At 37.1% G+C, this 19,409-nt stretch overlaps 1 protein-coding gene across 2 annotated transcripts in view; it reads left to right on the top strand.

Annotated features, from left to right (window-relative positions):
• The window catches only part of RAB28 (RAB28, member RAS oncogene family), a 68,630-nt gene that overhangs the window by 11,727 nt on the left and 37,494 nt on the right, over positions 1-19,409 (top strand). For both annotated transcript variants that reach the window (XM_064449146.1, XM_064449148.1), the window contains exons 3-4: positions 1,626-1,714; positions 11,541-11,670. In XM_064449146.1, coding sequence (XP_064305216.1) covers positions 1,626-1,714; positions 11,541-11,670 — 219 coding nt within the window. The remainder of the gene's footprint in view (positions 1-1,625; positions 1,715-11,540; positions 11,671-19,409) is intronic.

The raw sequence follows: 19,409 nt of genomic DNA, 5'->3' as shown, positions 1-19,409 counted from the left end.
AATTAATACATAGTATATGAACTGTCAAAACAGATAAACTTTTTATTCTATGGAAGGTTGCCTTTATTGAATGGGAGTGTTATGATGTATTTACTAAGCTCCATGCAGAAATTCTTGATCTTATTAGATAAAACTCAGTGTAGCTTAAAAGTACTGTGAATAGATTGTCTTACGTTTGTTTCTATATATTTGAGACCAAAGTAGCACTTCAGGATATCTGCGCTTTTAACCAGATTAAAGGAAGATGCATCATAAAAAATATAATGTGCTATATTTAATACCGAGTAGCATATATTCAGCTATATAGTTCTATTATGCTGTTTATATTCACCAAGTGCTGGGATATATTTCCATGGAGTACACTCCCTTCCATAACTAATGTGTGTTATAAATGGATGGCTGAATAGGTAACATTGTGTAAAATAAGGTTGTTTTAAAAAATAGTTGAATTAAGAGTATGTCTGTCTTAGCAGCCCAAAATACTGCATTCTTCTTCACTTGACTCTCAATTTTTGTGATGTGGGATTTGCTGTAATATTTTTAAAATCTAGGAATAAAATTAATAGTTATTATTTGTGAGTATGTAGAATTATTATTATGTAGGTCATGTGAGTTGTATATAGATGAGAAGAATTTTCATCAGGCCTCGCTGTAGTAGAGTTTGGTGCTTCCAGGTAATCAGTACAGTTTTGAAAACAGTTCTTACCATGCAAAATGAGGCAGATTATACTTTAATATGTTTGTATGTATTTGGTGACATACATTGCTGTGTGTATGTTTAGTCTATGGGTTTGAGTTGTTAGCCTGTGGAATCTGTCTGACTTGTAGGATAGTAAATATTCTGTGTTTACACTGATTTTTTGTTACTTTGTTTTCGAAAACCTGTTAACAGTTTTAGCATAGCTTAAGGATGGCTTAGAATAGAAAGGAAGATCTAGTCTTGGTGTAGATTCTTCGAAGATGAAATTATGTAAATCATGTCAAATTTAGTTGCCTGCTTTGGGGTGGTGGGTGGAGGAAATGATCATAGTTTGCATCCTCAAATTAGATGTGTCAGTATTTCCATTTTTTAATCTGTCAGCTGTGTAATTCTTTAACTGTATAGTGCTAAGAGCATCACTACCAAAGTGCAGTTACTGTGAGGATCTTCCCCGCTTCTAGATTTGTAAAGAAAATTTGTAGGTGGGGGGAAAGGGACGTAGGGTGTGAAATAATGTGGTTAAGTTGGCATTAATTGTGTTACCTTTCAATTCCAAGTACTGCGCTGTAGAACTTTCTCTGTAAAGTTTTACATGTTTCTTCACTGTTATATGTTCATATGTTATATGATTTCTAGTCAGGAATGTTGTACTTTATGGAGTTCCAATTCTTTTCTATTAATATTAATTATGCTAATATCTAGCTATAGTTTTACTGCATCTTAATGACTTAGCTGGGCACAAGTGACTTTCTTACAAATGATACAGTAATTTGTGTGTTGAAATTTAGTTACTATTTATTTTACACTTGTAAAAAGCTATTGCTGTTGATATGCTAGACCTGTATTACCTGCTGTGGTAATATATATTTAATTTTATTTGTATGTATATTTTCCAGGTTATATATCTTTATCATTTCTTTTTCAGGAAATTTGAACGTTACTCTTCAAGTGTGGGATGTAGGAGGGCAAACGATAGGAGGCAAAATGCTGGATAAATATATTTATGGAGCTCAGGTACAGTATAACTTATGATAATTTGTTCTATCGTAATTATATAAAATTCATTGAAACTTTGTTCTTAAAATTATACAATCTTCCAGGTTTTGTTTTGTAGATCTCAAAAATATTGAATCTCTGCTTAACCTAAACTTAACTGATACTAATACACAAGTCTACTCTTGGTACATAGTTTTTTAGAGTGGACCTAAACAATGCAAGGGCTTGCATTTGTAGATCTGAATAACTCTAAAGAACAGATGTATGTTTCCATGCTTTGTGTCTTGAGTTAAGAAAAGCAATCACAGCAAATAGTAAAGGCTATTTGGATATCCACATGGTAGATATAGTGGCTGCTTTTAGAACAGATGGCTCCTGGGGGAAAATAGTAGAAGGAGGAAATTAAGAGCAATCCTACACCGTTAAACTCATACATGCAACTGGGGTTATAAGAAGGCAAACGAAAGGAGGCAACCAGGTAGCTAAATAATTTTTCAGAACCCTTATCCAGTGAAAATTAATTTTATCTTGAGGTTAACTGAACAACTTAAAGTGAATGGTAGGATTAAGTAAGAGCTAAATATAACAGTATTTTGAGTTCTGAGATGATTTAGGAGGATGTGCTATATGCCAAACTTCTTAACATGAGTGATCACAAAATGTATTCTGTTCTTTAATTTGGAGTTTGTAATGGGAACAATAGGCATAATGTTTTATTACATAACATTGTATTTAGCCAAAAAGAAAACAAATGCACCTATTTTTCCCTCAATACTTTAAGCATTAGGAATAAGGACTCCTAGAACTTTTATTGGACAGAAACTTGGTACTATTAAGTACAACACAGGGATGGCCAGTTAAGGAGATTAGGATTTATTAGTTAATAGGATAAAGAGAAACTTCTCAATTTAACATTTTGTCACTTTCAGAAATGTCTAAATGGTTTTTAGCTGTTGCTTCTGTTTTATAGCATTGTCTTATTTTTTAATAAAAACCATTTTGCTGCCCTGTTAGAGATCTACCAAGCAATAGGAGAAGGTGGCTTCCATGACAGGGAATTTGATTAATCACAAATTGTTGCCATATGCCCGAAGTAAACTCAGTGAAAGAAATAAAAGGCTATTAACTTTCTCTGTATTCAATTTGGTGATAAACTTAGCAGTTTCTTATCAGCAAAAACAGGTCAAAAAGTTAATACCAGTGCCCCAAAGTAGTGAAAATGTAGATATCAGTAAGCCTAAAGTTAAAATAGTCTGATTTTTAGTCTTTCTGAGCACATTAACAAAAAACCCTACATCCAGTCACTTCTCCTTTAATCCTCCCCCAACCCTCATTGTAACTCTAATTTTTTTAACGAACTAGTGGCTGTTCTTTCTCCCACTGTTGGCATGGATTGCCAGTGTCTGTAATAGGCTTCTTATCCTCAAAGCTGAGTTGTAACACACTTTTCTATTAGCTTTGTAACAGCACCTGTTAAAGACACATAAAACTATCCTTATTTTCATCAATTCACAAAACACCATGAATAATTTGGAAAGGCACTGCTTTCATCTTATTTCTAGGCAGAAGCTTATTTCACATTGAACATCTGTAGCTTTGTTGAAGAAAAAGAGGAAAGATAAAATAGAACAAGCAGTAGTATTTAGGAATAAAAAACCTTTTAGGTATGTATAAATTCCTGTGAATGGACAGCAAAGCAGCAATAAAGTAATTGGGAAGAGAATAACATGGAATTAGCAAGGGTAAATTGTGCCCAACTAACTTGATTGCCTTCTATGGTTAGATGATTGGTTCTGTGGAGCAGTGGATATCATTTACCTTGACTTCAGCAAGGCCTTTGACATAATCTCCCATAATATTATTACAGACAAAATGGAGAGATACAGACTGGATGGGTGGACCAGAAGGTGACTGAAAAACTGAATGGACAGCTGGACTTAAAGGGAGATGGTCCATAGCTCAGTGTCTTAACTGGTGCCTGGTTATAAGTCATGTTCCTTAGGGGTTGGTACTGCGGTCATGTCTTAGTTCCATTGTTCAAATAATTAATAAAGCCATTGTTTGTAAATTTGCAAATCACACCAAATTGAGGAGTAATGGTCAATATGCTGGAGGGTACGGGTGCTATTGAGAGAGACCATGACCAACTGAAGGAATGGACTAACAAAAACCTTGTGAAGTTCACTGAAGACAAATGCAAAGTCCTGCACTTGGGACGGAATAACCTTATGCAGGCTGTGAATCAACTGTCAAGGAATCAGCTGGAGACCATCTAGCGAAGGGCTGTGAAGCTGATTAATGGACTGGGCATCTCTTCTATTGGGAAAGGCTAAGAGAGCTGGGACCATTCAACTTGGAGGAGAGAAGGCGCAGGGGGATCTTATAAATGTATATAAATACCTGAAGGGAGGGTATAAAGGAGGCAGAGCCAGGCTCTTTTCAGCAGTGCCCAGTGACAGGACCAGAGGCAACGGACACAAACTGAAACACGGGAGGTTCCTGCCAAACATCAGGAAACACTTTTCTGCTGTGAGGGTGACTGAGCACAGGCACAGGTTGCTCCGAGAGGTTGTGGAGTCTCCATCCTCAGAGATACTCAAAAGCCATCTGGACATGGTCCTGGGCAGCTGGCTTTAGGTGACTCTGCTTGAGCAGGGTTGTTGGGCTAAACAACCTCTAGAGGTCCCTTCCAACCTCGGACATTCTGTGAAATGGCTTTGGAGAAAAGAAGGTGGGTGTCCTACTGGAAAAAAAAACAAGTTGAATGGGAGTCAGCAGTGCACCCTTGCAATGGTAAAAGCTAACTGAATACTGGGCTGCATCAATAAGAATGAAGAAGGCAAGTCAAGGAAGGCGATTATCATTCTGTCTGACTTTTTGAGGCTACATTTGGAGTACTGTGTTCAGTTTGGGATTCCCCCATGCAAGAAAGCATTTAGAATATTGGAACAATTCTAGCAAAGGCTACGGCAAAAGTATGTGTACCTATGGTGTGTTGCACTTGGTCAGTGTGTGTGGTGCAACTGGGATTTTAAACATCTTGTTTGTAAAGGACACAAGCTATACACTTAAACATAGAGTAGATTATTTGGATCTGTTGCAGAAATTATGTTCATCTGCATGTATTCTTCCAATTAAATAATTCAGATTTAAAGTACAATAGCTTGCAGCTTGCCTATAGAATGCATCATGCTTTTATCCAGTATTTGCAGCTGCCCGCAGCCTTGAGTAGACTTCATCTGATTGATCATTGTAAGATTCAGAAGTCACAAGTGGCTGAATTCTTGGTTTCCTGCTCAGAAATCCAAAGGTATGGTAAACCTGCTTATAAAAGTAGGTACGATACAATCTAAAGGTACCATGTATGGTAGACCTACTTATAAAATAATAAGACCAGCTGGACATGGAAGTTTTGATAATCTACAGCAACTGAAAAGGTTATCTTAATAGCAAGTGTACAGTTCACTTGATCTTGGCTGAAATTTGATCAGGTTACTGGGGGGAGTAAGTGGAGCATCCATCTCTACTTTGCTGTAAACCTTGCCTCTGGAGGTTTCCTTTTCTTTGAATGAGAGCTAAATCAATTCTCTAGGATAGATATTTTGGTTAAGGGACTGCTAAGGTGCAATTTTTTGACTGAGGTCTCTGATTTCTTATGCCATGTTTTAAAATAAGAGCGCCACATTTGAGGATGGGAACTAATTTGCTTGTGTGGTTGCACTGGGAGAAATTGCAATTCGCTTGTCCTGAAGAAGTTGCTTTTCTTTCCCCCCCTTTTTTAAAATCTGGTATTGCTCATCCAGAACAATACAGTTGCTGTATCCCATATTGGTAGCTGAATTTCACTGATGGGTCAGAAGAACGCTGCAAGCTGGGAGGAAATAAGAGCTCTTTGATCTTTATAAATGAAAGGCGCCAATAAACAGCTTTCTGTCAGTGTTGATTAAAACTGACACATTTATCTTGGAATTGAGAGAGGCTAAGAGTAATTGTATAGTCAGTTGCCACAGCTGAGCTGATAGACAGTAGCTCATTCAATTATGGCAACTCAATTGCATGTATTTGACCATATCCTAAGTATCAGCAGAGACAACAGTATATGTAGATTGTAAACTGTTTTCACCTGTAAAAATAACATTTCTGCAGATGTGCAAGATACCATAATGAAGTTACTCTTTGCTAAAATTAATATTCTGTGACTAGAAAAAATATCTTAGAATTTTGTTCTGACATATTTCATGAATATTAATGAAAATTTGAAAGTTAATTTAGTTCCTTCATAATAGTCAGTCATAGGATAAGGGCAGCTAAGGATAAACCTGAAGAAAACATACAGTTTTAATTACTGTTTTCTGTAGCTTTATTTTATTATGACAGCTCTTGACATAAACTTCACACCTTTTCAATGTTGATTGTCTAGTGTGAATATATTGCCTGGTTGCAACACTTCCATAATAGCAGTTCTGCTGTATAACAGCACTGCTGCTGTTTGCATGGTAAATATTTCAGAACCACTCCCCTGTCACACCCGTAATTGTTCCCTGTACCCACATATCTAGTTTAAAGTATCTCTAAGAGCTGCCACACACTACCTCATAAATTGGATGGTTAATAGGATGAGAGTACTGCAGATTCTACCTTCTCCAAAGATCAGCAAACATTTCTGCAATATTCACAGTTTCCAGTGACCTATTTTTGAAAATACTCTGTAATTCCAAAACAAAAAGGACTCATATAATGTAGGCAAAATGTTTCTCTTACTAGAATGCAATTATGCAAGCAGGGACTATTTGCCACTTTGCTGGAGATTAGAGAATTAACATGCTGTTCTCGGCACGTTGTCCTCCATATGTTTCAAACCTTTTTCATGGCAGGGAAATGTGCTGCTTTTGTGTAAAAAAGGCCAGTGTTAATTTTCCACCTTAATTCCTCATGCATAATGGGGAAATAACAGCTTTTATACTGCCTACCTCATCTGTGCTCCATATACTTTAGGTTTGTGGAAAAATATATTTTTTTGTGAAATGAATGATGGGGTTTCTATGTTAAATAAAAAAGGTGAAATAAATTTTAGCTATGGAGTTATGACTAGTCCTTCATTAATTATTTCTATCATGCTAAGTTGCTTATAGAGCGCTCTTTTGGCAAAAACCTAAGCAAGAAGTATTGGCACCTGGGTGCCATGCTGCCTTTTTTGCTTCTCTAAGATGTCATACCTGCCATCTTTGTTTCTTAAGAATAGCAAATATTGACAAGATAAAAAAAAGTTAAGAATATAATGCATTATGGCCTAGACAAGAGGTCTGTGCAGTGGGTGGGGAACTGGCTGACAGGCCGTGCCCAAAGGGTGGCAGTAAATAGCTCTTTATCAAACTGGCAACCTGTCACTAGTGGAGTCCCCCAGGGATCGATATTGGGCCCAATGTTATTCAACATCTTTATAAGTGATCTGGATAACGGCACCAAGTGTTGCCTGATGAAGTTTGCAGATGACACCCAACTGAGCTGGGAAGTAGACACTCCAGAAGGGAGAGCTGCTCTGCAGGAAGATCTGGATAGGCTGGAAGAGTAGGCCAACAAGAACCTTATGAAGGTCAACAAGGAGAAGTGTAAGGTCACGCACCTGGGGAAATATAATCCAGGAGTGCAGCACAGACTGGGATCCACCTGGCTGGAGAGCAGCTCTATGGAAAGGGACCTGGGGGTCCTGGTGGACAGAAACCTCAACATGAGCAAACAGTGGGATACTGGGTTGCATCAAAAAGGGCATCACCAGCAGAGAGAAAGAAGTCATCATCCTGCTCTACTCAGCGCTTGTCAGGCCACACCTGGAGTACTGTATACAGTTCTGGTCCCCGCTATACAAAAAGGGTGTGGACAGGCTGGAAGGGGTCCAAAGAAGGGCCACCAAGATGATCAAAGGACTGGGAAGCTGCCATATGAGGATAGGCTGGGAGAGCTGGGTTTGTTCAGCCTTGAGAAAAGGAGGCTTAGAGGGGATCTCATCACCATGTACCAGTACTTAAGGGGTAGCTACAAAGAAGATGGAGACTCCCTTTTTACAAGGAGTCGCATGGAGAGGACAAGGGGGAATGGACACCAGTTGCTCTTGGGGAGAGTCCAATGGGACACGAGAGGGAAATTTTTCACAGTGAGGACAGTCACCCATTGGAATAATCTCCCCAGGGAAGTGGCTGACTCAGCCACGTTGGAGAGTTTTAAGATTTGTCTGGACAGGGTGCTGGGCCATCTTGTCTAGGCTGTGCTCTTCCTAGAAAGGTTGGACTAGATGATCCCTGAAGCCCCTTCCAATCTGTGATTATGCTTTAGAGGCAATGTTTTAAATCATGGAGAAGGAGACCAAAAGGAAGTTAGGTGAGCTCTAGTTGCAGACTTTGTTCAATTTCTTTCACCATAAATCCACTGTGAATATGTGCTCTTCCAAAGGTGTAGGTAGGCAGCAGTTGGCTAGAGGACATGTGGCAGAGTAGCATTTTGACGAAGAATTAATTAGAGCTGACCAACCTTAAATGCTCAGATTCTATTAACTTTATCTTATATCTAACTCTGATTAAACTCTTCAGTGCTGAAGATTGTGTAGATAGTCTGCTCTGTTTTTGTGCAAACTCCAAAGAGAACTTGACCACTGGTGAAAGAAGCGTGCCATGTGCGTTCTCATTTACAACTTTCGGCCTTATGTCTGTGGTGTTTTTTTAACCTTTACAAAACCTGTCCTTTAGCTTGAGTTTCTTCTTTTCCACTGAGCATTTAATAACATCAGTATGTCCTTCCTAGAGCAAGGCTTGTATTATGAAAGACAAATATATACATGCACAGGCATTTGGGTAGCTCTACAAATAGAAGAAGTTAACTCAGATGCAGGATATTAAGGAATAAATTGTACAGAAGTTGGAAGAGGGAAGTAGGTGTTTAATATTAGATTTGATTAGTAAAGTGAAGGAGGAAAGATTGCAAGGGAAAAGATAGGTGTCATAATTCTTAATTTCCTTGAAGGAACTGGTGAAAGCTGTTACTCAGAAATTAGCAGCAGCCATCTAAATATAAGGAAAAACAACTCTGCCAAGGAGTCGATGGCATTGAAGAATGAAATAGATTTGTATTGGTGTCATAGGGTAATAAGATATGAAAGGATCTCAGTAGAGTCTGTTGCCCTCCTCTGAAGCTAAACCTGTATGATGTCTGTTTAATTTTTATCAACCCTCAGAAATCCTTTGGTGACTCTGCTGTCCCTGAAGGTGGTGTGTTTCAGAGCTTCACTATTTTTATTGTCTACATGTTTTTTCTATGTACCCTTGCTATAATTCTTGCTATAATATATAATTCTTGCTCTAAGTTAAACCTATTGCTACATGTCATATTGATCACAAAATTGTAAGAAAGTTCAGTGTGGAAGGGATCTCAGGAGGTGTCTAGTCAAACCTCCTGCTCAAAGTAGGGTCAGTTGTAAGATGGGACTAGGTTGCTCAAGGCTTTATCCAGTTCCTGCTTGTAAACCTATAAGGATTGAGACTGGCCAACCTATTCCACTGTTTGATTCTCCTCGTGGTAAAAAAGCTTTTCCTTATATTTAGTTTGAATTTCTCTTGTTTCAACTTGTACCTGTTGTGTTTCATCTTCTGGCCGTGTGCTCCTGTGAAGAGCCTGGCTCCATCTCCTTCGTAGCTTCCTCATGAGTGTGAGAAGGCTGCTTTTAGGTCCTCCTAGGGCCACCTCCTCTCCATGCTGAAGAATTCTTTTTCCCTCAGCTTTTCCTTATGGGACTAGTGCTCCAGCCTCTGATCATTTTGGTGGCTCTCTGTTAAATTTATTTGAGTTCATTGATGTCTTGAGGGGCCTAAGGCTGGATGTATTACTCTAGGTATGATCTAACAAGTGCTGAATAGAAGGGACTAGCTGCCTTGATCTAGTGGCTGTGCTTCTGCTAATACAGAGCAGGATCACGTTGGCCATCCTTGCTGCCAGGGAACATTACTGGCTTATATTTGGCTTGCCGTCTAGCAAGACCTGCAGGTCATTTTCAGCTGCTTCCCAGCCAGTCAGCCCAGCCCTGCTCCCCCAGCCTGTACTGTTTATTATTCCCCAGCTCCAGGGCTTTACATTTGTCCTGGTTGAATGTTGAAATGTTCATGTTTGCCCATTCCTTGAGCATGTCTACATACCTCTGAATGGTAGCCCTGCCCTCAGGCATATTGATTGGTCCTCCCAATTTAGTGTCACTTGCAAACTATGTGTAAGAGCATATAAAAAGAGAGCTCCTGTTATCTTCTCTTGAAACTTTTATCAGCAGCATCATGCCTGTCATCAGTCTTGTGTTTGTTGAAACCATCCAGTTTTTTGAATTTTCTGATGTCAGCCGTGGTTTCTAAACCTCTGATATTGTTACTGGTCTCTTCTAGCCTACCCTTTTCCTAACATTCAGTGCCCAAATCTGGATGCATTATTTTACCTGGAATGTTTCATGCCAGTGTGATATTTGCCTCTTTGCTACAAAAAGAGCTTGACATATTCAGTGTGATAACTCCTTGATCCTATTGTATAGAACTTGTTAAAGCCAGATGTTTTCTATTGTGCAGTCGATTATGGCCTCCTTTGAACTTGTCATGCTACTTATTGGATTGCATACTATTATTTTTAGATTGTTTCTCATCATATAATCTAAACTCTCCTCAAATAATCTTGCAGTCTCTACCAGTTTGTCATCTGTGAAATTAATTTAAGCGTGCACTTTATTTTACAATCTAAGACACTCCTTGTGAAACTGTCAAGTAAAGCAGGGCCCAGACAAATACATGAAAAACTTGACTTGAAAAAATATTTTCTATTGACAGTGGGTCATTGAACCAGTCAATTTTGTATGCATTGTATTGATTTTTTTAGAATATTTGTGAAAATTTCATGTGAGGAACACCATGCAGTTTTAGGGATTTTTTTTTTTCCAGATGTGAACACCGTCAGAGCAAATGCAGCAGAAGCCAATTGTGACTTTATTCCTCATTTATAAGATGCTTTGTTAGGGTAGAGTGGAAAGCAGGGGCAGAAGACTGAATAATTGAGAGGAAAGTGATTTGTTGAGAACTGTTCATAGAATTATGGAGGGGAGAAGGTGGACATTTGGGCTGTTAACAGGGTGTGATTTATAATATTGGATATTGGCTCTGAGGAATCCTCAGTAATGTCTGTTTCGTAGCTTGGCTCAAAACCTCTGAAATACATGTGACTGTGTTCTTTTTGACTGCTTGAACACATTCTTAGTTTCTCCTTTGAAAGTTTAAAGATTGCCAGTACTTCTTGCTTGTTTTCTACAACAGTGCAGAAAGGCATCTGGCCGTTCTCCCTGAAGAGCAGAGGTGCAACAAGCAATGTGCAGAAATGTATGATTGAGCTGCTTTTCTTTTTCTTTTTTCTTGAAAAAGAGAACAGTGAAACTACAGATAATATTAGCTAAAATAGAAATCCTTCTCCAGTGTGATTTTTACCTTCCTACTAGCATGAACTGCTTTTTGGGTTTTACTGAAAGCATATGCAGTTTGAAATATTTCTAATATAACTAATTGTGCTCTTTACTGAATTGCAATATTTTTTTTCTGCCCCTGTAGTTCAGTTGGCATCTGAATTTGGAACACATGGCACGCAGGAGAAATTACTGTAATAAAATGTGTTTATTACAGAAGCTTATAATTCCTTTGATTATTTCTCAAAAGAGACAATGCCATTATTTGTTAATGCTCTGTTTTATGGTAATAATAATTTAGACTGATGCAAATGTTACCATGTTCAAATATTTTTATAACCTGTAACGCTTTAAATATATCTTTTTATTTAGGGTATTCTTTTGGTTTATGATATTACCAACAGCCAGAGCTTTGAAAATTTAGAAGACTGGTATAATGTGGTAAAAAAGGTGAATGAAGAATCAGAAACACAGCCACTTGTGGCCTTGGTTGGAAATAAAAGTAAGTTATTCATACTTAAATATTAATTGAAATACTCTGGGTGTTGCTCTCTATTGAAGAAATGGCACAGGGCATATATCTTTAGTAAAATGAAACTAAATACTTCTTATGTGTTGCTGCTGTGTACAGACGACATATTTGCGTGCACATCAGGGTTCTGGTTCTGGGCAGTTAGGTTGAGGGACTTGCTGCATCATGCTTTCCCTAACCTGCAGCCTCTCTGCCTGTGTTTTCTTTACTTGGAGAGCAGCACGCAGGAGTAGAGAGATCTCTCACCCATGTTTGAATTTGATAGGGCTTCAGGATATAGCCATGGCATGCATCTAGACCGGAGAACTGGGAAGCATTCTTGGATCTAATAACAGGTATATCTCATGGTTCTGTATGTCAAGAGACTGCTAAATTAAGTACTGGTATATATTATTTAAAATAGCTACACTATGCACAAGGCATAATGTTTATGAGCTGCTTATTAGTCTTTTTTGCATGCCATCTGTAGTTTTGCACGAGGTTACTTACTTCCTGTTGATCCTGGGAATTTTTTTTTTAACCTGTCTTCTTTTTGATCATGGTTTGATAACAATGGTTTTCTTCTGACCACCAAAATATGCCACTTTAAATAACCATCACCTGGTTAGTTTCCTAATTAGATGATTTCCAAATTTCCCTATTTCCACCTAAAAACCTTACAGAAACATCCTTATTAGCATATCTGAGGTCTTAAACTTGGCTCTCTTACCTTTTTTTCTATTGAAGATGATAAAAGCAACAGAAAGCAGTTTTAGAAACCAAGTGGTGGAAGCAGATACAGGATTTTTTAACAATGTAAATATATTTATTTTAACAACAAAAACTATATTTGATTTTTTTTTTTACTTTCCAAGTAATTTGTGTCCATGTCACAATGTCCGTATCATGGACAAACCTGAAAAAAAGACCTCATCCAGCAAGTTAGTATTGTTTAAAATCATTTGAAGACAATGAAAACACTTTAATTCAGAACCATTAACTGTAGTGTTGCTGCTGTGATGCTGTAGTGTTTTATGATACTAATTATGAAAGACTACTTATTTTTCTGGGAAGAAAACACAGAAGCTCTTAGAGTTACAATATATAAATAGCACTTCTGAAAGTGTAACATAGACAGTGTTGTACTCTAGCAGACCAGAGTCAATAATACAGATTCTGTTGAAATTCAAATGAAAAATATTTTTCACTGATTTATATTTTGCCCCCAAATTGGACTTCCTAGCTGGAGTTCTGCAAATCTTGTGAAGTATTTACAGTAAGATACACTGTAACATAGGATAAATAAAGTTCTTTTGCTGGAATGGCACCATTGAGGTAGAAAATCAGACACTGGTTTCCATTTGGAGGAGTTTTATCTCTGTTACATACCTTAAGTATATATATTTTTCCTATATACATGCCTGCAATTCTTTAAAATCCTTTTTCCTTGGGGGCATCTGCAAATAGAATATGGTTTCATAGATGAGTTTCCAGGTAACGGCTGACACTGACTAGTGAAAGGGCTTCCATTTTATTGAAATAGCAGCTGAAGGAACACTGTGCTTGCTACCTTTTTTTTTTTTTTCATTCAGAAGCTATGTATAAAGAAAAAAAGCAAACTTGCTTTCACGTGATTCTAAGGATGTTTGGTTGTTGTTGCACATGTTGAGTATGCAGTGGATGCTGCTTACAGAGGTAATTTTTTGCCTTTTTTTTTAATTTCAGTATAATAAAATTTAAGCTTTTAGAAGTGTAATGCTTTTCTGAATCCTATAATAGGAGAAGAATGTCTAGGAGGGCTTCCACTCCAATACTTCAATGACCTGTGAGAGGTATCTGTAGTCAGGCTCCTGTTGTTACATAAATAGAAAACAAGGGTTTTCTACAGAATCATGGTGTTGACTCTTGCATATTATGAAAGGATGAAGCTACCAGTACTAACAAGTTATTCAAGTGGAATCACTGTGTTCAGAATAGCTCAACTTCTTTACTCAGTAAGTGATAAGACACTGCTACACAATGAAAGAGCAGTAGTAGGTTTAAAGCCAAGAAAAGCCATTTGATGAACTGATGAACTTAATTGACCTCATGCATCACACAGGAGAAATACTTCCAGTCACTAGTTTCTGTCTCAAGATTGTACTTGGGTTTTGAGTTACACCTCTCTTTCAGGAAAATATCCAGGTATGCTTAAAGACTAGAAACATCTATATCCACAGGCAAGTTTTTCTAACAATTTTCTTTCCGATAAAAATTTTAAAGAATTCTCAAGAATGCAGTTATTTTCATTTATAGCAAGTGGAAAGCATTGGGCCAGTATTTAGATGCCTAGGTAAGAATTAGGAATCCCAGCTGAAACCAACAGTTTTGAAACCTTGACCTTAGTTCAGTGCTGCTCTTTTAAGTATACTTAGTTTGGGCTTAGGCTGTCATTTGACCATTTTCACTTACTAATACTGTCTGAAAGAAATGTGTATTTTTCCATTTTGGGTGAATACACCTGGGATCTCTGCTGTAGTGCTTCAGAAATAAGAATAAAGCTATGGTTTAAAAAAAAAAAGCTTGGAAGAAAACAATGAAAAATATTTTTGTTCACAATGAAATACAAAAAACTGTGCACTTGAATCCTATGAGATAAAGATCATTTTCTTGGGTAATTTTGTCATTTAGAGCAAATTACTTCAGATGTAGCAGTATATGGTGCATAACTGTGTACTTGCTCCTCAGTTTCCTATAAAACTGCATGATTTATTAGTGGTTTTTTGTATCAGTTTGTAGTAATTCTGTGAAATGTGTTGTTTGTAAGAATTTCTTTAGTATTCCACCAAACTTGAGGGAATTGTTCAGTTTTGATTTAAATGAATCAGTGCTAGTTTTGACTATTCTATTTTCTTGTATATTGCAATAGGTGAAGCATGAACACAGTCAGCTACTGTGTGTCTGTTTAAAGCATGATAATTAACTTCAGAGCAGAGGCAATTTATTAAAATGTCCTGTTGTGATTATAAGAGATTGTTTTACTCATGAAATATTGGAAAGGTAATTTCTACATACAAAGCTCTGATCAGTCTCCAGTATCTCATCCATCAGAAATTTATTTGAAAATAATAAGAGTAGTACAAATTGGAATCTCCTAAATCTGGACCTCCCCACTCCTCTTTTTTCTATTATTTTTTTTTCCCTCCCCTCATTTTTTCTTTTTCCTTCAGGACTAGCTAAAATGAAGGACTGTCACTGCCCACTAATTTATTAAAAATAGTTGGGAGAACAAGAGCTTCAGAGATGCAATCCTCATTTGTGAAAGAGGTGATTTATTTAAGGTGACTGTCTTCCTCCTGGGTGTTTAGTTTTATTTTTCATTCTTTCTTCCTTCCTTCCCATATTTTTTTTCTCCGTAGCCTGACCTACACATTTGGTCAGAGAGAGCAGAAAACTAATTTGAGTCAAGACCTTGTCCAGACAAGCTTCCTGCACTTATGTCCAATTATCAGTTAATTTTCTGTCTTTCCATAGATTTTTGTCTGTTCATTTGGTAAACAACAAAAGGATTTGTAAAATTTAGTGTAGAATTTTTCATATTAATTGTACGTCATAAGGTATTAATAATTCTAAAATTTACAGTTGGTGTTGAATCTTAAATGTAACTTTCCTTGTAACTTACTTTGTGGCATTTTAATTTTATTTAATACAAAGTATATTTGAAGCGTACTTATTTCTGTGTTGCTAATACCACTTCATTTGCACCAGAAATAACAGAGTAAACCTTAAGATCAATAAATGCTTTTGAGTTTCAATGCAGTAACTTCAAACTTTTATAGATACGTTGCTGTCAGATACTTTGTCTTAGGTTGTATAGGATAAATTGAACTATAGTTACCAGGTGAATACATTGTGTTTTGTACACTTAGAATCTTTGCTTAAATTTGGTATTGGCAAAGTTCAGTAATCACAATGGATCTTCTAGTTGTCAGTGTGAATTAGAGAGGTTTTACTGTGTTTTGTATGACTGATGTATTTCTTTCCTTTCTACCTTGACTGCTTTATTTATTTTCCTCTGCACTAATCTATAAGCAGACTCCTGAAGTGTTGTACCAACATTTTCAGTGGGTATATTGTAAACAAAAATTAACCCAGGTTGCATGGGAGCTACACTCATTTTGATTTATGGCTACCAAGATGATCTTAGGGCAGTGGTTATCTGTAACTTACACAGGGAGTAGGAATTATCAGGTACCAGTGTATAATGGATGGATGAATTATTTCTATTCTTAGAGATATTAACCAGATCCACTCCTCAATAAAGACTAATAACTCAGATTTATAAACAGTCTTCATGACAGATGAGGGCACAGAGGAGAATGCATCAACACTAATTAAGAATGTTGACCGTTTGTTCGTCTTAGCCATGATAAATTGATCTTGGAGTGCTATCTCTGAACAGGAAGTGGTATGCTGTTACATTGTGAAGTTTAAAGGTTGCATTTTAGCGTACCCTTTAACTTGCATTTACATACAACATAAAATGTTTTTGCCTACCTTATCTGAGCGCAGAAAGAAATACTTTTCAGCCCAGATACAAATGAACGTTTGGTGTACTGTGTACTAATGTGAATCTGGTAACAGGAGAGACCTAGTCTGCTTTTAGACTCTGTTACTGCCTTATACACTTAGTCTCCCCAGTTGTTTTCAGAAAATTTCTTCATTAATACTAATTTTGAGATTCTGGCTTATTAAAATACAGAAATATGCATTCATTCTCTTGTCTCTCCCAACCTTCCCCAGATGTTTTCTGTTCTTGTTTCCTGTGGGCTTGCACTTGTTAGGTCCTTCACCTCTAATTAAGACAAGTGTTGAGCAGTAAATGCAAAGATCCCTGTTCTTTTGAGTCTTATGCCTGATTAAACTAAAGTTCCTGTATGCCTGACAGCAGGTCCAGTCACCTGAGCCTCACACATGCTCCTGGGACTGGAGGGTAAACTACTTGCATGTAGACTCCCTTAAAAAGAAAACCTTGTCCTGTGCTACGGTCAATTTACCAACTCATTTGAATAAGTGTAGAATGCTACCCTGTTTTAAAATATGTATAGAATGTTTGTCTCAACAAACTTGTAAGATTAGTAGAAAATTGCAGTCTTAGGGATTTGTTTGTCTCAATGGTTGGGTAACTTTTTAAAAGTTGTTTTTAACAAGAAACTTAAATTAATGGAAGGAAAAATCACAGGAAAAATCTTTTATTCACCTTAATAATGTATTTCTAACCCAGTGTCTGAATGTGCTCTGTATTACTTTAGGGATGGGAGCAATCTAGAAATGTACACATTTTTGAATTATAAAATTTCCTTGCTTGTCTGAGAAAGCATCTGTCTTGCGAGATTTTGATCAGAAGTCATGCTTGGCATAATATTAGTGGTGTGGCTATCATCACTGCCAAAGTGGTCTGTCTAGTTATGTCTTTTAAGTTACCATGTGAGCAAGTCTACTAAACTGTGATATATGCCACACAGAGATACATAAATGGAGCCTGAGCTTCAAGTGTAGTTCTTTAGAAAGTAGCTGAGCTCACAGAAAATTATACAGAACCAAAGAAGGAAGGTTTATTGCTGTTGTGTAGTCTTTACTTAAACATATTCCATTGGCTGAGAAGGGAAGACACTTGGCAGGATAGATCGCAAGGATCTGGGCATGTGTAGTCTGTTCTGGCCCCAGTCTCGCAGTGTAATCTGCTGTGATAAATATATCTGTTGCATCTGGTTGCAAATCAGTCCATGTTTTACTTGGACCCTTCTTTCAGAATCCTTCATAAAATGATCTCTTGGATGGGAGGTCACAGTGGACACAGCAGCTGCTAAATCACCTGGTTAAAGTCAGATGTTCCAGCCATTACTGGAACAGCTATATGGGATAGATTTTGATGGAGGCTCTCAAAAGCCAAGTGGCCTGTGCCAGAGTACTAAATAAAAACATAGAGCAGAAAGGGGAAATCTTTTCTGTCATGCTGTTCAAAAGATAGTTAATGATCATTATCATAATTTTCTGCCCTGCCTGTCTTAAGACCAGTTTCTGATGTTCAACACAGGTAGGATTAGCTAGTAGTGAGATGGCTTTTTGATTTGTCTCCTGCTGCAGCATGGGATTCCGTACCTGGATGAAGCTGAATAAGATACACATCTTGGCCACAGAAGATGTGTTACTGTTACACCACTTGTCTCAGTTTGAGATTTGTACAGCTAGACAGAGCCGTGATATAAACAGGTGTAATTCTATGACAGTCAATGAATTTGCATTGATTTGAACCAGGACAGATTAAATATTTTACAAACTGTTTGCTGAAATTAATGTTTTCTTGTTTGGATCATGTGGTGCTTTAACAAGAAAGTGAGGGTAGTCATGAAGTAGTCCAGCTGATAGACTGTTCCTATGTTATGCTTCTTTATTTTAGCCAAGTGTGAATAACTTGGTTTCTTCTTCCTGCACTTAGAATCTTAAAGCTGCACTTCAGTTTTTTATTTGTGCGCATAAGTTTTGCCTGCTAAGACTAATCAAGAACTAAGGCAAAGTTCAAGGCCCTGGTGGAATACGGTTAGAGTAGCTGGAAGTCAAACGCCAGTGTGACATAAGTGCCAGTAAATAATGTCTTCTCACTCACTAACAGTTATGCTTAAATTCAGAAAAATCTTTGAGGATGTCATTGAAAAATGGAAGTAGAAGTAAACCATTTAAATACAAAGGTTAGAGCAGTATATGTATCCTATTTTTGTAATAATACACAAATGAAATGCTGAGAGATCTCTTACTGTTTCCATGGATTTTGTCTGTAGTTTATTTAGCAATGTAGACATATGTCTAATAAAAAAGATGCTGCATAAACCATAGTCCAGGCTGAATGTGCTTCTGTTTTTGGTTTAGGTAGAAATGTTTTTTCTGGCTGCGTCCTTCATACTTAGGTCTTCTTACAACAAATGGAAAGCCCTTAATTGTACCTAAGGGAATAGTTAATCTACGGTGGACATATGGTGGACAAAAGCTGAGTCTAGTAAATGAAAAAAATTATAAACAGAAAATGTGTGAATGTCTGCACAGTCTGAGTCATGGGAGATACTGTACTTTTGGATTGTAGCTTATTTTAAATTAATTTGCTATCCTTTTCGATTAGTACGTTAATGGAAGTCTGTGCAGAATAAAATACATGGTTTTAAAGCCCGATCAATTTCATGTCTATTTTATTGGATTGAAAAAAATACCTGTTTTTCAGAGAGGACAGAATTTCTTTTCTTTGCAAGTTGTCCTGCTCCCATTGCAGGGACCCATATGACATAAATACAATTTGATTTCATTAGTGGAGTGAAGCTCTCTGAAATTTTTAAAAGTTATAACATTTGATTGGGGGCAGTTAATCAGCATTAACCCTGAGCAGCTCTTGCGCTTTATGGATTCAGGCATTATATGTGGTTGCACTGCTCCAGCAAAAGGTTAAGTATTAATGGAAAATGTTCACAGCTCTTTTACTCAAAGAAAACATGTTACTTGTAAGTTTTCTTTTGATTTTACTTTTACAGTTACATTGAATGTCTTCATTCATTTAGCCATCCATAAAGCAAATATTGTTGCACATGCAGTGGATAATAAGTCTTTTTAGGACTACTTGTGTGGTATGTCACAGATCATTAACTGCAAGTAACCACCTGACTTGAGGGAAGTCTGGAAGCATCATTACAGTGAAATAAGCTTTT

This window comes from Phalacrocorax carbo, chromosome 4, assembly GCF_963921805.1.
Source record: "Phalacrocorax carbo chromosome 4, bPhaCar2.1, whole genome shotgun sequence".
NCBI lineage: Eukaryota > Metazoa > Chordata > Aves > Suliformes > Phalacrocoracidae > Phalacrocorax > Phalacrocorax carbo.
This window is presented reverse-complemented; position numbering and strand designations above follow the sequence as displayed.